The sequence below is a fragment of the Cygnus atratus genome, chromosome 2 (assembly GCF_013377495.2).
Source record: "Cygnus atratus isolate AKBS03 ecotype Queensland, Australia chromosome 2, CAtr_DNAZoo_HiC_assembly, whole genome shotgun sequence".
NCBI classification, from domain to species: Eukaryota; Metazoa; Chordata; class Aves; order Anseriformes; family Anatidae; genus Cygnus; species Cygnus atratus.
The window spans coordinates 45964478-45986506 of NC_066363.1; the positions used below are offsets into that span (position 1 = coordinate 45964478).

The 22029-nt window shown below is 37.4% G+C and overlaps 1 protein-coding gene across 2 annotated transcripts in view; it reads right to left on the minus strand.

Annotated features, from left to right (window-relative positions):
- Positions 1-123: 123 nt before the first annotated feature.
- NPHP3 (nephrocystin 3) overlaps positions 124-22029 on the minus strand; it is a 27921-nt gene continuing 6015 nt past the window's right edge. For both annotated transcript variants that reach the window (XM_050709251.1, XM_035549826.2), the window contains 22 exons: positions 21664-21824; positions 19680-19827; positions 19053-19127; positions 18341-18520; positions 16849-16952; positions 16327-16441; positions 15314-15457; positions 14660-14757; positions 14088-14190; positions 13395-13477; positions 12228-12366; positions 11244-11408; positions 10500-10597; positions 9558-9680; positions 8951-9140; positions 8569-8810; positions 7328-7403; positions 6722-6849; positions 4317-4557; positions 2429-2554; positions 1804-1919; positions 124-1600 (listed from right to left, as the gene is read on the minus strand). In XM_050709251.1, the coding sequence (XP_050565208.1) occupies positions 1420-1600; positions 1804-1919; positions 2429-2554; positions 4317-4557; positions 6722-6849; positions 7328-7403; positions 8569-8810; positions 8951-9140; positions 9558-9680; positions 10500-10597; positions 11244-11408; positions 12228-12366; positions 13395-13477; positions 14088-14190; positions 14660-14757; positions 15314-15457; positions 16327-16441; positions 16849-16952; positions 18341-18520; positions 19053-19127; positions 19680-19827; positions 21664-21824 (3036 nt within the window). In that variant the 3' untranslated portion in view covers positions 124-1419. The remainder of the gene's footprint in view (positions 1601-1803; positions 1920-2428; positions 2555-4316; positions 4558-6721; positions 6850-7327; positions 7404-8568; positions 8811-8950; positions 9141-9557; positions 9681-10499; positions 10598-11243; positions 11409-12227; positions 12367-13394; positions 13478-14087; positions 14191-14659; positions 14758-15313; positions 15458-16326; positions 16442-16848; positions 16953-18340; positions 18521-19052; positions 19128-19679; positions 19828-21663; positions 21825-22029) is intronic.

Here is a 22029-nt window from a genome sequence, read left to right on the forward strand (position 1 = left end):
GATCTACACATTGCTTGTTTTTTTTGAAGTTTGTGAAGTCAACTACAAATACATGAACAACTGTCTTAGAGTGCCATGACCACAGCCACATCCGCTTACGGCCAACACGCAGCCTAGAAGACCCTCCATTATTAATTGCAGTCCTGTTGTACTTACTATTAAAATTTTCTTTGGGCTGATTGGGAAAGCAGATTGTTTCCTCACTGTTTTTTGCTAAACTGACCGTGGATGATCAGGATCTGCTACTTTTACAGACTCATTTTTCTTCCAAAAGTAGATCTATGACTGATGAAAAAAAATGGAGAAAAGTCACTTGAAGGGAAGAATGGTAATAATACAGAATTGGAAATCAGTAAGTGGGGAAAGTCTGAAAGCGGGGAAGGTCTAGAAATCAGTTTATTTAAACTAGAACTGATAAGGAAAACAGAGCAAGATTTTATTATACATGTTAAAAATCAGAACAGAGCTGTCAGGCTAGCTCAGACATCTGCAAATTCATAATACTGGCTTTAGAGAAGTGTATTATCACATCTCGGAATATTTAAGTTGATTCATACCAAATAAGAACAGACTTCAAATTGCTTCTAGATGATTAGGCTATTAAAAAAAAAAATACAGCAGGTACATTTGATTAGCATCTTTTTATTTGATGGCAACCTGTCACTAGGTTTTTCCTGCTAATACAAGCATTCTTGTATTTGAAGGGATTCAGTGAGATTGAGTAGTGAAAGTATTACAAAGGGGTTAACAACAAGGCATCAGATCATACTCCTTTTCATGCTGTTTCCTCAGAGGAAGCATTTTCACTGAACACAGATGGATTTGACAGCAGCTTTACCTGTATATAATGATATATTTAGATATATTTGCTTCCAAGGGAAACCAATTATTTTTGCAAAAGTCTTTTGAATGTAAATTTACTTAAAGCCGAAATTACACTGCAGGTAAAACTTGGGGTAAAACAGTATTTTGACTTTTTCAAAGTTATTAGAACTTTAAAAACAACTCTAAAAGCTTCTGAAAAAGGTTGATGAAATAAAAAACACAAATGCACTAAGCCAGGTTATTACAACATAGAAGTAAGAACTATCCTATCAAGTACATACCATTGGTTTAATTTATCTTGTTGCAGTCCTGGTTCTTAGGATAAGAGGTATCAAATCTATGTTCTTTGTATTAACTATAAGTTGAGCAAGTACCTTATATGCATATTTGTATACAATGGAAGAAACTGACGTCATACCATACAGTCTGCAAAGTTAACGTGGAAGGATTTCAAGCTTAAATTGTTTCCCTGTCATTCATGAAGACAGTCTTAAGTCCCAAAATAGTACTTTATCACAGGAAAAATAGGTTTTCCTAATAATTTTGTTTAAAAAAGTAGCAACAGAAGCTGCCTTTTCTTTGAGTAGGTTTATATCACCTTTGTCCAGGTTCCAGGAAGGTGTTTGGTGATAATGCACTTTTTATACTGAACGTATCTCCACTTGATGAGTGTCGAGAAGTTGCTTTTCCACCTATCAACAAAGTCTCTGCTTCTTTTATTTCCATAGCTCTCTTGTAAAGTTCAGCTGCCTTCTCAAAATCTCCCCCTTCATAGCTTGGGAGAATAGAAAAACAAAGTTGAAATAAACACATAAAACAAGTCTCACCCTTTGTTTAAACCGAAATGTACACCATGCAGTCAACAAGTGTAATTAAGGCTCTCTACTTTCCTAATAAATACACAGGTCCATATATTTCATTTTATCCACTGACTTTTATAGTAATTTGATTTTATAGGGCGAGAGCATATCATCTTACCTTAGCACAGCCAAGTTTTTCAGAGTTTCCCCTACACGAGGATGCATGTGGCCAAAGCTGTCTTCATAAATCTTTAGCGCGCGTTCATAAAGGGGTAAAGCTTCAGTCTGCTTTTTCTTTGGGTAGTAAGAAGTTGTTTGTTACAAAAGTACATTTTGTTTGTTTGTTTGCCCTACACAGTATCAACACATCCTAGATACAAATGCATGTATATTCAACCAAAAAGCTGCTTTGTGTTCTCGATGCTGTTGGCATATGAGAAGTATAGTTGAGACTGTCAAAGCTACTGGCTTTTACTTGCAAATCCCATTCCCATTAGTCTGTTCACATTTAGGGTCTGGTTTTCCTAGGCAGTTTTGAAAAATCTCAGTCTACATACCATACAATTCTTAGTTGCCAAATGCAACTCCTTATACTTCCTTAATTTTATCTGAAGCAGCTTTAATTACTGCTTAAAATCAGATAGGCAGATTCCTTCAGTTTTTTATAATGGATCCTAAGCATTTGTAGGTGCTATAAGGAGTTCTCTTTAAAATGTGATTAAGTTACTTTGGTATCATTTAGGTACAAGTCATAAAAAAGTCTAAGATGGGAATAATAAACATGTAAGACATGAAGAACTTACCATCTGACAATAAAGAACAGCCAGATTCACCAAAGCAGTCGCTACACTAGGGTGCTTGGGGCCAAATGATTTCTGTCGAATTTCAACAGCTAGTTCATACAGAGGAACAGCTTTGTCGAGTTTTCCCTACAAAGAACACAGAAAAAACAATTTGGTTGTCCTTTTGTATCAAAATGATGATGGTAAAATCTTTTTAAATGAAAAGCTTAGAGAAATTGTAACTGTTTCCAAATAAGAATTTAACTTTGGTCAATTCATAGTTATATTCTGCACAGATTATTTACTGTGAATATTTATTGGGACTTTCCAAAGTATCTTCCAAAATACTGAGCATATTCAACTCCCAGTTAATGTGTTTCATAGCTATGCCTCTTTCTTCCTTTTTTTATTTCATTTTCTTTCCACAAGTGTCTCATTCAGAAGACTGTTAAATTTTCAGTTGTACTTTTATCCAAGTAATTTTCACCATTTGCACCTTCATCCTGCCATAAATGAGGGCAGAGAGCTTATTCTTAGACCTAAAGTGCTGAAATTTACTGATGATATGGGAATGGTAATGTAACTGCCTTAACTTTGAGCAGTGGTGTCTGCACCATGTTCTTTGGAACAGCTGCAGTGTTTAATCCAGTTTCAAGTACCTGACAGTTCCCATTCATCACACTGAGACCTTGGTTTCTAGCCTGATTTCTCTAAAATTCTCCTATCATATTCCAACTAGTTTTTATGTAGATTATTTTTTCCAGCAAATATGTTTTCCTTCCAATTTGGATCGGCACACACATTAACCAGTTATACTTGAGAAGTGTGCTGAGGTTTTTATTATTAGAATGGGAATTCTAATATGTAACAGCAGTGACACATTTAATACTGCAAACTTTCATTGTATAATGTTTCATTGTAATTGCAAAATTCAAATCCAATTTTCTCATTTTTTTTAGACCATGCCACAGTCTAAAGATGATCAGTAATTCATCTGGAAAAAATACTTATCTATAAATAATTGTCATTTTCTATATCTGATTCTTGTCCCTTTTCTTCCTTTACTCTTCCTGTGTCACTAGTTCACCGTGAATTTTAACTTATGCTCATTCAAACTAGAAAAGAGCTATTAGATCCGCATATTGAGTGCTTTTGCAGTTTCTAGCAGCATCAAGAATTGTAAGCTGAAGTGAGCAGAGAACACGGAATCCAAAACCATCTCATACACATATTCATAAAACATTCATAAAAAATGATGAAGCATGGAGAAGTTTAGACTACTGTTACTGCCCACAGTGTATTTAGCAGGGAAGTAACTCTCATCTTTCACTGAATCAATGTAAGCTGGAAGTGGCTTAGCCATGCAGCTTATTTGGAAAGTACAGTCTCCCTCATGAGCCTTAAAGCATTATCTCCATCATGAGCTTTTAAGTTATTCTCAATTTTATTGAAAAGGCCAAGGTCATCATGTTAAAAAACAAACAAAAACACTATTCCTACACCCCAAAACATGATTTTCCCATCAACTCACATCTCATTAAACTCTTGTATATGGACATCATGTACCAGACAGTAGAGAACTCAAATGTAGCTGGCAAGAGCTTCTCCAACTGCAACAACTGCACTAGCTTTTAACCAGATCAGAAGTTCTCCTTCACGGTGAATACCAAGCATGCAGGACACTGAGGGCATTACTCAAAATGGCTTACCTTTAAGCAAAGCGTGTCTTGAAAACACTACCGGGCTTTTTGGAAACAGACTAAGGCCACTTGACTGTATCTTTTATGCATGTGTGTACATTGATAGCTGACACAATTCCCATGGCCCACTCCCTTTGGACTGAAGACTGTAATACGGCAAGGCATTAACCATTTTAGGCGATGTGTAAAGGTAACAGGGTTGTGCTTACCATCTTTTTGTACAGCACTGCCAGGTGTTTCACCGTATAAGCCAAGGAGGGATGATCTGGAGCCAGCGCTCTCCTCCTGATGTCTAAAGCTTTTTCGTAGAGTTCCTCTGCCTTGTCATAGTGCTTCTTCTCATTGTACAAGGCTGCCAGATTGTTCAAAGACTGTGCGCAGTCTGGGTGGTCAGGTCCCAGGACTCTTTCTCTCATTTCCAAGGAGCGCTTCAGAAAAAGCTCTGCTGTCCTACAAAGCACATTTATTAAACAATATTTTAAAGCTGATAACATCTGTACAAGCTGAAGTGACTGTGTGAAACAGAATAAATTTAGCCTCGGAAATTGCAGAAATACTGACATCTGGCAACAGACTTTCTCTTCTGGATAAGCAAATGCCAGATCAGCAATGCATTTAAGGAGTGAGGAACTATAAATCCCAGACACAGCGCTGCCATGCAGGCTAACCATAAGAATGGCAGACAGAGATAATTAATATATTCCAGTGTAGTACTAGAACACCCCTGTACACGACTGAAAAACCAGTCTAGCAGATTTCAGTAAACATTACACTAACTCCATAGCTGCTCATTACTTTAATTCAAGTTATATCTTCTGTGCAACTCCTCATAGCAGTCCAGTACTTTCACTGATAAAGCAATAGTGGAATGTTAGGTAAAAGTTCAAACCCATCACACATTTTTCAAGTAACTGAAAAGAATATAATACATATTACAGGGTTCAGCAGGTAGCTTTCATACCAAAGGGGGAAAAGACTGGAAGATGCTTGATGTGATGATCAGATGATCACATGTATCATATGTGATGAGATAGATTCTCATAATAGAAACTGTCTGGAAGGAAAAGACTCTCTCTAATGTCACCATTCAAGTGTTTCCCTATCAAAAGCACACCTTTCATCTCACTAGTACAGTATGCTACTATTCCATTATGGATTTGCAGTAGTTCCCCAAACAATGGCTGATTCCCACAAAATACTGGCAGCATCCATTATAACTAGGTAGTTTGTCATCCTAACAAACACACAATTTTGTGTGACTCTATTCCCAGCGGGTTAGTTCAGTAAATCAAAAAAATCCATTTCACATTAGAGAGGAAAAGACTGTACATTCAATTCTGAAGCTCTTACGCAAGTGTCAAAAGGTGTTCTCCCTACGTAAGGACTAGAGGATGAAGTGTGGTACATAGCAACTGCTAGTGACACACCCTTCTGGCATTTCATTCTAACTGTACCAAATGACCAAAAAATTTGATCAGTCTTGGACTTGCTGATTCAGAACAGACACACAATAGCCATTAAAATGACTTAAAGCTACACTAGAACAAGGACTGTACTTTCACTTACCCATGAAACAGTGGAAATATGTTTACTCTAAAAGTAGGTTGTGTTGGACAGGAACTACACATGAACAGTGTGGAATATAAAATGATCCTCTATGAGATTAGAGAGTGCTCCTCTATCATCAGTCACTTCGTGTGACTTCATGAGGGTAAACTGACAAAAACAAACACGCATTTCCAGCAGCTGTTAAAAACCAAGGCCTTCACTGTAAAAAGACAGCATTTAAAGGATGTGCAGATCCCAAATTACAATATACTTCTTGTAGTTTTCCAACAACTACTGGTAACTTAAACGTCAGATATAGGAAGAACATATAAACACTTCCGGAAGTTACTCTGTGTTTTTTTGCTGTGCACTTTCTTCTTTTCCTAGAAAGATTCAGTTCAGGAGAGGAGGACATAAGGTGACTTAGAATTCACTCACAACACCCCCTTATAGACTACTTTGTGGACTGAAGAAGCTGGTGAGGAGAATCTCTAACCATATGTTCAGAACTGCTCTGCACCTTTTATTCCCCTTCTTCAACACCCCCTGCTTAACTGTACCTGCTTTTAGAGCACCTTCATGCTGCTCTGTCATCTTTTGCCCTGAAAAGGCCTGCAGGGTAAGAGCCTGAGAATTACATCTGCAGTGAATAATTACTTAACTCATGATTTCTTGTAATACTGGCAAGTTAAGTGGTGTGAAACACCAGCAATCCTGATGTTCAAGGATGAACAGTACAAAGGTGGGTGACAAGATAGTGAAGCTGAGTAGAGTAGGGCATACATTGAAAGAGAATATTTGCAACTAAGGCTAAATTTAATAGTGAAACAACAATTCTGAATGCAGGAAATGCACTGAGTTGTTCATACACACTAATAGCATCAACTCTAGAAAATATGAGTGAATTTCACAGTAAACAAAAACAGTAGAATGAGTCAGGGACACCACCACAAAATGCATTTGATCGTGTCTCTACATTTAATGCTAGTTCTCCACACTTTGCTTCCACATATGATCCCTGAGTGGACATCCTATCAGTGGATATGTCACAATGAATACAACTTACTCAAGATTATTCTGCAGGTAATAGAGGACTCCAAGTTCATTAAGGGTTCGAGCATTATCTGGTGTATCCTTGCCTAATGTGAGCTCTTCCAATTGCAGGGCTCTTTGACGCAGGAGAGCAAAGCCACACTACATCAAAACACAAAGTAAGTCAGCCAATCACCATTACTATTAAAGAAATAAATAATAAAAAGAAGGAAAAAAAAAGGAAAAAAATCTCAGTATGGCACATAATACTGTTACTGGGATTATCCACTGCAATAAGGATTGTATTCAACAGTATTTGTAGGAGAAAGGCCTCAGTTATCTCCACGGAACACCTTTTTCCATTGCCATTTTGACAGCTAATTTTATCGTTAATTCTGCACCCCCAAAATTTATAGACTCACTCACTTGTTTTCTACCTCTCGACTCTCTATCAGTTGCCCTGATTCACTCCAGCAGAGTTTAAAGGGCAGTTACCAAAGCCACTGCTAAGCCACTTCACTTGCTACGCCCTCAATTATCAAAAGCATTTCAGTATCAGATTTGTCAGCTCTGCACACACACTTCATCATCTTTTCTAACAGAGCCACAACATTTACAAAAACATCAAACATTTCCTTACCAGACTGCCTTTCCGCCTTGCTGCTTTCTGGCGTATTTTGAAGGACTTTTTCCTCAACTGCTCAGCTTGTTCATATCTGAAAACGGTTATTTACTGTGTTAGAAGAATGCCAAGTGTAGCTGAGTATTCTGGAAAGCTTCTAAGTTACTTAAGCATACAAATCTGAAGAGAATTTAAGAATCTTGCCAGGTGGGGGGGAAAAAAAAGAAAAAAAAAAATCACACTTTTTGTTCAAGATAAAGAATATCCAAAATGCTTGGGGCCAGGCAATCATAGGATCACGGAACAGTTTGGGTTGGAAGAGATCTTAAAGATCACCCAGTTCCAACCCCCAGCGATAGGCAGGGATGCCACCCACTAGATCAGGTTGCCCAGGGCCCATCCAGCCTGACCTTGAACACCTCCAGGGATGGGGCATCCACAGCATCTCTTGGCAACCTGTCCCAGTGCCTCGCCACCCTCTGAGTGAAGAATTTCCTCCTAATACCTAACCTAAATCTCCCCTCTTTTACTTTAAAACCATTACTACTTGTCCCGTCATTACCTGGCTGAGCAAAACGTTGCTTTCTATCTTTTTTATAAGCCCCATTTAAGCACTGAAAAGCTGCAATGAGGTCACCCCAGTCTTCCCTTGTCAACTGATGCAGTCACTCCATCGTAGAAGGCCACCAGATTGGTCAGGCACAATTTGCCCTTGGTGAAGCCATGCTGGCTGTCCCAAATCACCTCCTCGTCCTGCATGTGCCTTAACATTGACTCCAGGAGGATCTGTTCCATGATCTTCCCAGGCACAGAGGTGAGGCTCACTGGTCTGTAGTTCCCTGGGTCCCCCTTTCTACCCTTTTTAAAAATGGCAGTGATGTTTCCCTTTTTCCAGTCACCAGGGACTTCACCTGACTGCCTGGACTTTTCAAATACGATGGAGAGAGGTTTGGCAACCCCATCAGCCGGTGCCCTCAGGACCCTGGAATGCACGTCATTGGGCCCCATAGACCTTTACCTGTTCAGTTTCATCAGAACCTGCTCCTCTTTCACTTCTATCTTTTTAGTTTGTTGAAATACTAAGCACATAAGTTGGACCCTGCTGGGTGGCCTGCTACAAGAATACAGAGGGGATACTCAGTTTTGCATTGGACATAATGAAACTCTAAAAAGGAACTACAGAAACAGTATGGCTTCAGGAAGAAAATCGGTTAAGTTACTTCTATGTGAAAGAAAAACACCACTGTAGTCAATCTTACTTGTTCTGCTTTTGGTACAAGGTGGCAAGTGCATCAAGTTCACGGGCTACCCGAGGATGTTCAGCTCCATAAGCATTTTCTGAGATTTCCAGTGCCTGCTTATACAACTGTTCAGCGTTCCCAAACTTCTTCCACTGAACATAAACTCCTGCTAGCTGGTGAAGTGACTGTGCCACCCTTGGGTGGTCTGGATCCAGTGCAGTCTCTCGAATCTCTAGAGACCGCTGCAAAGGAGCTACAGCCTGTAACAACAAAGTTCAGAATATGATGGCAGCAGGTATCATCTCATATACCACAATAATTTAACAGTTGAAACAGAAAGCACACACTGAGCTCTGCTTAATTTGCCTCCTTGCTGTTACAAGTCTCTAAATGTACTCACCTGACTGAGAAGACCTAGGTCCTTAAGAAACCGTCCCAGAGTCTCATAAAGATCAGCCAGGCAGATCATACTTTCCTCTCCCTCACAGCTTTTTTCATATTCTTTCAGAGAGTCAAAATACTCAGCTGCCATAGAGCTCTTATCTTTCCCAACCAGCTGCCAGTAACTCAGCAATTCTGCAAAATGTCCCCTGTTTTAACAAGGAAATAAGAAGCTCATCTTATCTCTGACACCTCTCTATTCAAACTGATGCTATGTTAGAAGAATAGGGCCATACGCATGAATTTTGTCTTTATGCTACGGAGTGTCTACAGAGACAATCCATGGAGACCACTGCAGTTCAACAGCTGTATTTATGCCTTTACCAAACCCCGAGTTGTAAGAGAAAAGAAAAAAAATATATGATTTGTATAACAACAGGGTCACCAGTGCATTAACATTTCAGGCTCTACTATTCAAGTTCCTTCGACCTTGATCTATCATTTTCTGATTTATATTTTCAAAGAAATAATTATTCACGTGCTTGACAAAAACAAACAAATGAAAACAACAACAACAAAACCCTTTGAAATGTTTATACCCGCCGAAACAGTAGCCACCTTTGTACCTTTTGTAAAGGTTCTGGGACACAAAGAGATTCAAAAGACAGTTGTGTAGCTTTTGCTTGTCACCCTGCTGTTGGAAGAGCCAGGGAAGTTCATCTGCACTTCTCCAAGTCACTCTGTCTCGACTATTGAAAGAAAAGCCATAAAAATAAGAACTCTGAGAGTCCAAATACTACTCATCGATTTGACGTGAGAACTAGGCAAGTGTACAGTTTCCATACCTGAATATCTAAACAGACAAATTACTATGAAACCTATCCACTCTGTTTTCTCACATCTTCATTTATTTTCATCTTAGAGGGCCCTGGAAATCCCCGATACCCCACTGGAAGCTGCTCCTCCCTCCCACATGGGCTAATCTGTGCCAGCTAGCAGAGTTGTAGCCCTGAAGCACTGTCCTTTTGTACCTCCTTTCCACAGCACGCTGTGGCCCTGTTGGCTTTCTGTTACCCAACAGCGCATGCTCTGAGATGCAGTAAACAGTAGCCCACAGCTGGGACACACTAACTGAGGACTGTAAATGCAAATCTGTTTTCAAGATGGACATGAACTTGTAAGCCTTTCAGCTTATTGCTTGCTAAATACAAGATAGTCTCTTGTCTCTTCAAGTTCCAAGCAACCTCAAACCTCAGCATTTACTAGGAGTTAAAAATCTACATGGGGTCAGTTATCACAAAATAAATGATCTATTATAAGTTCATGCCCTAGCTTATCACACAGTAACTTCTTTGCATGCCTATTCCCCTCAATATAGAGTCCTCAATCTGTTCCAAGATTAAAAAGCAACAGATCAACAATAAACTGGTCAAATGACAATTAGGGTATTGTAGGGTCCTACTGCTGTGATAATTTACTAAACCAAGTAGGAGGTATATAAAGAAAACAAAAATATCCATGAGGCACAAAGCCTGCAGTTTAGCACATCTTGAGGAATTATGACCCACCTTAGCTGCATGGTGAAATAGTCCACTAGTTTTTGTCTATAGGCAGAAATAACATTTTCACCTTCTTCCATGTACTCTAATCGCACCATCTCCCAAGCCTGAAAGAGAATATCATAGAGAGAAAGAGAATGCATTCCATTTGTTTAGTAAGTCACCCTTATTAAGTCAGATAACACACAGGAAGCTATGCAAGATTATTTCTCTTTTTAATTAAACAAGTCTCATGTTATAATAAAAATCTTTCAATGCCAAAAGCGGTACAAACATTGTCTTTTGTTATATCAAAGCTCTGGTTATTCAGGTAACACTCCCTCCCTCAATTCAGCTTGTTTTTATGGAACTAGTGTTTTCTGGGACACCCTGAGTTAACATCTGATAGGTCGGAAGTTTCTGAAGGCTCGAAATGCCAGGTTTTTAACTGCTGAACTATACTGACCAATAACAGTAACACAGCTGTAGTAGTTTTCAAGGTGATTCTAACATCAGCCCAGTAGTTAAGGAAAACAGATGAGCAAACACAGATGAAAGGCTACCTACTTAATAACAGAACTTATCTTAAGAACAGTAGGGACTCTGACAGAAAGGGAAAATGAACTCTGAATGTAATCAGGTGTAAAGTTGGGTGAACAAAAACAGATTGAAAAGCCTCCAGCATTTACCATAATATGGTCAAGAGCAGAATCTGTACAAAGCTTTTGCATTGGTGGAGTTGCACTTGCACGTGTTTAGAATTTAAAAAATTACCTGGAGATGCTGGAACTTTAGCAAACCACAGCCATATGTCAGCAAACACATTTTGTGCAGGCTGTGAACAAGCAAGGCTAACACGGCAGAAGACAGTTCAGGATAAAGTTCCATCAGCTCTGATTCACTTACACCATTGTGGCTTACACCAATGACACACAGTATCTATGGTAAAGCAGAAAAAATAGCTTACACAGTTAGTCAGCAATATTTGCTGCAGATCTCAGATTACTGAAATCCAAAGAAAAACATCGTGCATTACCATCTATAACTTCATACGACAAGGAAAAAAAACATTTATATAAACCCTTTCCCTTTTCTATCCTCAAAGAAAAATCCTCAGTGCTACTAGTTTAATATTCTAACAGATAAAGCACCAAATGGGACAAATAACTGACATCTGGGACAAATAAATGGTTCCGTAGATCTTCCTCTAAAACACTTTGGAGAAAAGGTAACTCCATTATCATAAAAGATTTCAATCCAAGTAAAATATGCTGAAGGCCCCATGCTGACAGCACCAAAGAACTTCTTGCAGTTGTTGAGTATCATGTTCTAATTCAAAAAATATTCCACTAAACAGGGAAATTCTGCAGAAGCAGGAAGAGGAATCAAAAATCTAATAAGCTGTGCCCTATATTCACAAGATACCATGCTTTGATTAGATTTACTATGCTTAATGTAGTTAATCACTGGATCAGGGGACCAAAGGAAGTGCTGATTCTATATCACATCATAGTGGAGAAGTTCTGTTTTGTTCTGTGAGATAATGATTTAGTTTAAATTTAACACAGAGAAGTCAGATGTTCTGTACTTATGCAATACATAAAATTAGATTAATACAATTTCCTGTCTGTAATTAATAATGACATAACCTCTGAATCATACATATGAACTAATATGAATCGGTATTTGCTTTTAATTTAAGAAAAACTCTTTACAGGAAAGAATATATATTTCCTGTAGAAATCATTCTCTGCTTACCTCTCTCAAAAGGCCTTTCTCCTTATCACTCCGCAATGATTCTTGAATTGATCTCAGAACAAGCCTGTACAGGGACACTGTGTCTTGGCATTGGAAACACTGTTGAAGGGTTTCATCAATATTTCCTGTACTTCCAACACTGAGCAGACGGACAAAAAGGACGTGGTTTAGCATATTACATTTCATTGAGCATGATGAACTGAAACTACCAAAGAGTTCTACATCAAAAATGCTCTGAATTTCCTACTGGGTTTATAAGGTACACAGCACCAGGCAAGATTAAGACCAAAAGAGGTGAATTTCTTAAGCCACCTGCCATCATATTCTCTGATTTTTCTAAATAACTGCACCATTTTTATTTTCAAGAACAAGTATGTTGCAGTGTTCTTTCCTCCAGCAGGAGCACAGAGTAAGAACATCAGGTTGGATAAAGGTAAAACCTCACGTTGCTGTTTCACCTAATGCATTTACAAAGCATGTTTTCCGGAGCAATTAAGCATTCTAGAACACAAAAGGGAAACAAAAAAGAAAGAAAATCAGCCAGAGTAAATTATCATCTTCTGTGAGTCTCTAAATTAGAAACGGAGCTTTCTCAACAAGATGAAGTCTAGGTTAATACTAAGCCAACGCACTTAAAAGTATTCTGTTGCACAAGAGGGAAGATTAATTTTCTCCACAGCAGAAATTACACAGCAAAATACCATATGCAGGATGTTAAACTAAACAATTGCTGAACTCCCTTTCAGCCTTAAAATTTATGAGGCAAACTCTGGTACATCAGTAAATACAGCAGACCTGAATTAAACCATTTAATGAAACAATACCAACATTCTCCAAATGCCACTAAAAAGCATTTAAGTAACTGATATATTTAGAAACCAAAACAACAAAAAAATAGAAGAAAAACAGAAGAGTTGAAGTCAGAATGATACAGTCAGAGCTCTCTGAATTCACTTCTTATCAAAATGGCAGAGATTATTTACTCTCTGATCTTTCCTCCAATTGCATTCCCCAGTCAGTGAAGGGGTAAACTTCATACACTGTTCTCCTGTTTTTTCTTAACAGGATTCACTCTATATTAAATTAATATATTCCAAAATGCTAGCAAATCTACTTTCAACCTTCTAAGCTAGTGATGAGCATAACTGCAGAATCATCTATACCTACCAAGCAATGGTTTTGCCCAAAAGAGTGACATACAATGCATTGCAAGTTGTGGCAGAACGACAATGTCTCTCAAGCTTCTTCTCCTACAAGATTTTAAACAAAACCTGTGAGCTAAGATAAAACTAACCACACCAATACGAAGTTCACCATTTGACAAGAAAATAGAAGTTTTAGATATGCTTCTATGTGTAAAATCTGAAGAGTATGACATGAAACTAGTGCACAAAATACTTCATGGTTTACTAGGCATAATACAAGCTAAAGTTTCCCTTCCAATTTAAGGGTAAGAGTTAGCATCTATTCATTACATCTCTAAAAATGAGAACTACCATACAGCATTAGTTTTCAAGGGAACGAGGTAAAATATTTTTCCACCACCTAGGCAGTGTTATATTATTATGCAATACTAAACCTTCTATGATTCTAAAACGAAAAGAATATGTTTACAGCAATATGTGTGACTGTACAGTTTTCCTGTTAATAATTTACACTGTTCCATCTGTGCTTTGGTGCTATGAGCCACAAGGAAAAAAAAAAAATGTAAAGAAATACTCAGACTGTATGCTGAACAGTACTATTTAGTTAATTAAATAGAATACTTTCTCTTGGCTGCTGTACTTATTTCATCTTTCCATGTTTTCATTAAAAGTTATACAGGAGTTAGGTACTTCAGAAGAACTGCAAAAGACATACCTGCTCTTTAGTCAATTTAACATTTGCAGAGTTACATTCTGCACTAATGAGAGATTTAACATCTTTGGAATTCAGTGGATCAAGATGAAGAGTGGGCCACAACCTTTGGTAAAAGAGAATAAAATTATATTCAGACTTAATAAATAGCACACAAGAGGAGAAGAAAAAAAAATGACATCAAAGTTCTACGGCTTTTTAAAGATTGATATCAAACCAGTAATTGAACTTATTCCCTGCTACTAAGAAATTCTAGTCATCACAAGCCAAATTTCAATTATTATCCAATTATTCTGGATCTACATCACAGTATTGCAGTTCTTGATGTGCATGTGATTGATCCTCTCACATAGAGTCATGTGGATAGGTCCATCAGAGTAAAACAAAAATCTGGTTTCACAACAGGTAAAAGCTGCAGTTGCAACAGAGAAGCTTTCCTCCTCCACAACAGTTGCAAAACCTTATCTATTGATTACATCTCCAGGCCTTAATAAATCTGACCATTTGCTCTTAAACTAGTAACTGTAATTATTTTAAGCAAGGCTACTGTGAAACATCTCAGAAATGTAACATACCTCCAAGCTTGTGGACATGTTTCTACGTTCACTGATACAATCACTCTCACGTTCACTGGCAGGGGATCTATCAGCCATTTCATATGCTTTTCAGCTTGCTTAAAAACAAATTTTGATTATTTAATACAAGACCTGTTCAAAACAAATGCCAGGAGTTGATAGGTTTCATTAATTGCATGGCTCAGAGAATGGAGTTTTGAATTCTCCAGTGTCCTTACAAATTGTTCATGATCTGATTCTTGAAACAGTACTAAATGATCCATTAATACTTATCAACACGACTGAACATTAAATAAAGCAGACAGAATACTATTGTTAAGTGTTCACCTCATAAAAACTGGGCAATTTACAGGCCCAGTAAGTAGCTCCCAGCAACAAACATCTGCATAAATAATGTACCTGGGCTACTCAAGAATAAAGGTGTTCAGGCAAATAAAATTAAAAACAAGCAAGCAAGCAAACACCCATAAAATACAAATTTCATCTATAAAACTGACTATTTTAACTCATCTGCACTTATTGCAAATTATTTTTACATGTGCTCTTCACAGCAAAGCAAACATTAATATTTCTGTTACATAGATATAGCTGAACTTATTACAGTAGTGAAAGTTTATTTTGGACTGACAAATGACAAGTATTTTGAAAAGATACCTGTATTTGGTCAATAGAATCAATAATTATAATTATGCTGCCCTGATGGCGTGCAGAAAGTTTCTCCAGCCAACGGGGAAATTCTTCCAGAAGTTTAGCTGGATCCAAGGTCAGAGGTGACACTAACCAGGAATGTTGCATAAGCTGCAAAATTATAAACATACATAACAAATTCTACCTTAAAAATCAACTAACAGAGTTGAAGACAGACCTACAGACACAAGAGAAAAAAAATCATAAAATCTTGGGGTAATTGTTCTAGTCAAATTCACACAGGATTATTTTTTTCTACTTTATTCAGAAAGCCAGCAAATGCAGAACAAAGAATATTTATTGAACTCACTACATAAATTCTAGAGAGATAACTAGAATTCACACAGTGGACAAGGGATCTGGAGACTTAAAAGGACTTAAAAGTTGCACAGGTTAAAAGAGGCAGACTTCCGAAATACATGAGAAAATTGCAAGGAGCACACATTTTATCTAAAGGTTTTAGTCCTGTGAGGTCCTTTCTGCCACCATCTGGAGGAAAAAGAAAGCTCAGACCCTAGCAGAAAAATACTCCTCATTCATTTCCATATATTGCACATATATTTACATATATTCCACCTGATCTAACACACAATGAAAAAATAAACTAGAGAGACTAGTCTAGGACCAATACTGTGCCAACTGGCAAATACAGCCTCAGGTTTCTAAACACATAGAACAGAAACCACCTACCTCTCTCATCAGCCAGATGGGAAAAAAAGTTTGGAAGAAGCTTATATGGCTTTATAAGCCATCAAGATTGGTCACTAGAAGCATAACTATTATGCATATCCCAGAGATACTATTTAAGGGATCTTCATTCAATGTGTAGGATCAGATTCCCCTCTTCTATAATGCCTTACACTTTCATTACTCTTACTGGATGTAGAAAAACCTGTAGAAGTTTTTCTTCTGGCATACACAGAGACAATATCACTTTCCAAGGAATCATGCAATGCAGGGAACGTCATAATGTAGCATACCTTTAAAGTAAGGCGTTTAATTATCAATGCAGATTCTGAACTGGTAGACATGGGCCTCCCAACAAAGTGGTAAAGAATTAGAGTGTTTGGTGAATGTTTCTGTTGCAGCTGAATCCTAAAGAGAAAAACAAAAAACAAACAAAAATATCTAACAGACTACATTTTTGCACATATAACTCAAAAATTATCAGTTTTACCAAGAGGGTAGAATGTCTGAGCTAGAAGAGGTGATCGGCATTTACTTTACAAAACTGGGTAGATGTTTTCTGAGCTATAATTGAATCTTTTATCCATTTCCATTTTTGCTCTCCCCAGTACCGGTAGCCATTAACAAATGCCCTTCAGGGCAACAGATAGTCACATGATACTGAGCTTGTTAGAAGTAATGGCACTATCAATTTATTTTAATGGCAGCAATCCTATCATAGTCTACAAGTGACCATAAAAAGCATTTCTATGGTAAACTATTGGGTCTGATCTTTCTTTCCCTTTATTTCAGTTAAAAAAAATAAATGTCACTACCATTTTGACAGAAGGAGAGATTTCCCAGAACCTGGTCCTCCTGATACAAGCAGAGGTGGAATTGGAGCTGGTGCTGCTACTAGGTCATTTAGACGTTCAAAGTACTGTAAAAAAGACACAACTATTACAAATATTCTACTGTTTAAGGAAAAAATACGCCACTTGTTATTGTAAACCATCTAAAAACTAAATGTATGTACAAGTTTATTAAGGTAGGGTAATAAACACTAAAGTATAACTCAATGCAGATTGAAAGAACTTTTTAATGAAACATTTAAACCACAAAATTTATCATCTCTTTTGAAGAAAATGTAAAGTATATGAATATTTTTTCCAAAACTTGATTTAGTAGGGACTTTCAGTGCTAGTACACCAAACTGGTATTAATATAGTAAAGCATTTGGGTGCCATTTTAATTCAGCCTTTCCCCAACACACACCATGCCCCATCTACTCTACTGTATTGGATATGTTTGTCAGGACAAAGCCTTCAAAGTTTGCATCTGCCATGACAGTATGAAGCTGTAAAGCACACGCGCACACACACACAAAGCTTTCTTTCACCACATGAATGGCCGAGAATGTTATAGCAGAGCTCAGAACGATTTAAAACAAAACAAACAAACAAAAAACCACACACCCTTCATTCACTTAGGAGAAATATTTTGTCTGCAAACAAGAAGTGGAGGCACACTAAGATACACATACGTATCTTTCCTTTCAACATTCTATTTTACGGTTCTAATATGTAGTAAAGGTGGCACAATCCTCCAACCACTTGTTAATATATGAGCAGTGAAGTAAAAGAATAAGTTGTGCTAATAACATAGGGATCCTAATACCTTAAACCCATTAACATAGAAACTGCATCCTTACATTACATCCTAACATCAAAGAATACTGCCCAATTCAGCTGTGACATCACTTTCCATGACCACTTCAACATTTTTTCTTCCTACATTCATTCTACTTTCTCTATATATACATCCGTTCTTGGCTTCAAGTTTCAAAAAAGTTATTTTATACTGACTTATTCAGCAGCTCTTTACTTTCAAATTTCTGATGTTATTCTCACATATGTATGGTTGTACGATGAGGTGAAATTTTTCATTAGCCATCTGCAGAAAGCCTAACTCCAGTTGTCAAGACAGAGCTCCAATTTCCATTTAAAAAAAGACATTCGGAGTTTTTCCTAATGACACCCGAAGTCTAGCTGGAGGACACTATTTCTGGCACACAATGGTTCTTTTCCTCAGTGTAGAAACAAAAACTGCTTCTTCATCAATGCCATTCAACAAGAGGCAAACTGGCATCTCTCCCAGGAAATAAATATGCCATCTACATAAGACATATGGCTTCTTCTAGCCTAAGGAGTAGCAGCCCCTAGGAGGCTCTCAGATACCACTTCTTTAGTAGAACTACATCTTGCCTCACAAGAGATGGAAACAAGTGATGGCTTTCTCTTCATCCAGATACATTTCCGGTATACTTACTTTCTCAAATCCCAGCTCACATGTTGAATTAGAGGCCTGCTGAAAAGCTTCCATCTGTTCTTGTTCATCATGTGCATCCCACAAGACATCACCAAAAACTTCTTCTTCAGGAGCAGTGGACTCCTCCTTATTACCCAAATCTTTGCCTTCTGGTTCTGTCATTTCACAGCCCAATATATCCTGAGTAAAAGAAAACTGCATGGAAACAACTACAACTATAAATCTTAAAAGTACGGGCACATAGAGCGTTATTCTCAGTGCCAGTGTGTGCAATATGCTCATTCTCTTTCATGCTAGCAGAGAACATAACTAAATGAGCTATTAGATGAATCCAAGTGAACTCTAAACACACGGGTCTCAATATACTGGTTTTAGTCTTCTCTAAATGGAAGCAACTCACAATAGGGAAGGATACTGAGAATCAGCTATGTGATCTTTCATTATCCCAGGATATGGAACATCATGTTAGCAAAGAATTTAGCCCATCACTAGACCCCTTGCTCTGTTATTTCTCCTTCTGTTCATAAAAGCACTGCTCAGTTCAGGATATTTTTTCCCCACTTTAAGTTATCCTTGCTCGCCAGGTATGAATGATAAAACACAAGAAGACCCTTTGAGTTACATTGAAGCAGCATATTGCAATCACTGACAGTATCTGAGATCATAAATCAGAGAGGGAATAGAAAAAGCTGAAATGCATCAGGTACCCTACCTGTTTAATAATCTTTTCTACACAAGTATAGATTTTGTGTGTTCCTTCCTCCACAGCTCCCACATGATCAATCATCTGAAAAGGTGCATGAAGCAACTCTGAATCCAACTGGGAACAATATTTAGGACTTCCAACAAAAGCAATTTGCAACACATTTAAATTCCATTCTATTGTACTCCTTAGGTAGGATTCACTACCTAAGCATTTAGAAGTTGGGCATTTAGTCAGCTGTTCTTAACAGTCCCCTCTACAGAGAGAGATAATAGGCCACCGATCTGTTTTTGGATATGAGGAATCTTTCTGGAGATATGCTTCTCTCTGCAGTGTCTGGAGAGGGACCTGAGATAAATACCTTTGCCATTTACATGGCTAAACACAGGTGAGAAATTCCATCCCTATAACACAAGGACTTTTTTTCAGTAAAAAAGCAGTGGGATTTTTTTTCCCCACTAATGAAAATTTCACAATCTTCATAAATTTCAGATTCATCTACCTGCTCATATAATGAGTATCCAAAGCAATAAGCATAATGAAATTTCTCCAAATATCTGGGACTACTAGCACTTGATCTTAGTTACGGCAAGAAAGTAAGCCTTTCAAAATTCAACAGCCTTTAAAATACCATACCTTTGCTTTGTTCACACAAGAAATTTGCTTAATTAACTGCTGCACTGAGCCTGAGCTGACTCCATCATCATCCATTCTGTGGTAAATCAGACGGGGTTTTTCTTCGGGATTTTTCAAGAAGGCTTCTTCACAGTCCTCCAACAAACAACTAGATTGGAAATCAGCATTCTTGTGCTATATTACACTGCTGTAGTAAATAGCTCAATCAACACAAGCTCCGAAGGTGGGTTTCACTGCAAAATCTAATTCAAAAGTCATATCTATTTACAACACGGACGACCAAATATTTCATCCGAGAACTTAAGATAAACCCTGAAGCAAAGAGCAGTTATATGAAAAATGTATGCTACTTATACTATAAATATTAAAACTATTGATTCTTTGGTTAATGCTTTGTAAATTAAAAGCTGATCTTCCTGTCATACCAATATGCAGAGTGAAAAATAATTGTCTTACAGGGAAAGAACACGGATTCACGCATGATTAACAAGCATCATACATATGTTTTGCTGTTACTTCTTTGAAGGCTGTTCTATTCTTTGAAGAAAGAATATACATTACAAGGAAAAGTCCTGTAGTGTTTGTGAGATGTAGGATAGTCTCTTAGTATACAATAGTTGAAAAGCAGAATTAAACTCCCCCAATCTCAAAAGTACTTAATATGTGTGGAAGAAGTGATTCCATGGATATCACACCCAGCAATCTATTGCTGTTCCACAAAAAGGACTATACAACTTGGGGATGCTGACAGTAGCAGACAGGATTTCTCTGTCTTTTTCTTATTTTCTTCATATGAGTACCAAGAGCTTCATCATAGATTTTGTAAGAGAAATAATAAGTGAATACTGTTGGCAGATTTTTTTTTAAACACTTGTGACCCACACACATAACACTGGGTTATTTGGCAACAGTGTCCCCTTGAGGTGGCAATGGCCCCTCAGCAGCAGACACTCTTTCTCAGAGCATAAATGTATGGCAGTTCTAGCCCAATTCCTCTAAGAAAACAAATCAAAATCATCTGTGGTACCTTGCTGTTCCCTCATGCACTCCACTGCTATAAATCTTGTCTACTAGTGTTTAAGCCAGCCTTTAGTTCTCTGGGGAAACATGTTTTACTTACAGAAACAGTAGGTCTAGTTAATACTCTAATAAAGCAACAGCTTTGAAATCCCCAGAGTTCAAAATCTAGCCCAAATATGAAACTTAGAGCATACCAGTATTTTCAGATTTATACTTTCATACAGATGTTTTGGAATGACCACTCCACAATCCTTAATTTTTATGTTTTCTAATCTCTTCTTTCAGCAAAATTTATCCCTACTTCCCCCAAAACCATCGAAATAAAACTCTCTGCCCAAAATTCCCTAATACACCACAGAAACACAATTCTAAAAATATCTTCAGTTCAGTGTTTTGCATTTAGAAATTTAAGTGTCTTCTTCTAGAAGGTTAGGCCATAACTTACCGAACAAATAGAAAACATTGCATCATCGTGTGTCTTAAACCATCATGAGTTTAGTAAATTAAATTGTAGAAAGCTAGCATAAGGTACCACAAAGAGGAGTCATGAAATTAGTCCAAAAAGGTGACAGAGATAGAAAATAATGTGTGACAGAGTAAAATCAAGGCACATGTAAGGATAGATAAGTAAATGAAAAACACTGAAGACATCCATGCCAGCCATGTGAGGGACCAGCGGAACAGCAGAGAGCTGATCTTGGAAAGCAAAGCATTTCCTTATTATGAAGGCATCTTTCATGCTGAATTTTAACAGAATCTAAAGATACAGGAAAAAGTAAATGACCAAAACTGATACATTCTTTTAACTGTGTGCACTAGTAAACTTGAAGTTTGAAGGAGTACCACTTAGAAGATATCATCTTTGGAAATGTACTGAGAAAGGGATCTCATACATTCTAATAAGCTATGCGCTCTGCATAAATTACCAGTTTCCATTTACTTTACCAGTCTGGAAAATACTTACCTTGGCAAAGTTAGATGTAGGAGCAAAATGACTAATGAACTTTTTTCAATTTCCCATTTTCTTACATCCTTAAAATGATTTTCATTTTCTGCTGGAAAATGAACAACTTGAAAGAAGTAGCCCATTGTCTCACAGATTCTTTGAAGTTTTGGTGAGTAGTTCTGAAAGAAAATTTGAAACTGCTTTAGTAGTAAATCTGTATAGCATCAAGGACCTACTAGATAAATCCCTTTTTTTTTGTCTATGCAGTTTCTTCCCCTTAAGTCCTTGAAAAGACTTTCTCTGAATTCACTGAAATTAGGATACAGCTACTAAAGCTTTCAAGAAATATTGGACAAATTTCTGAATAAGTATCCCAATGGAAAC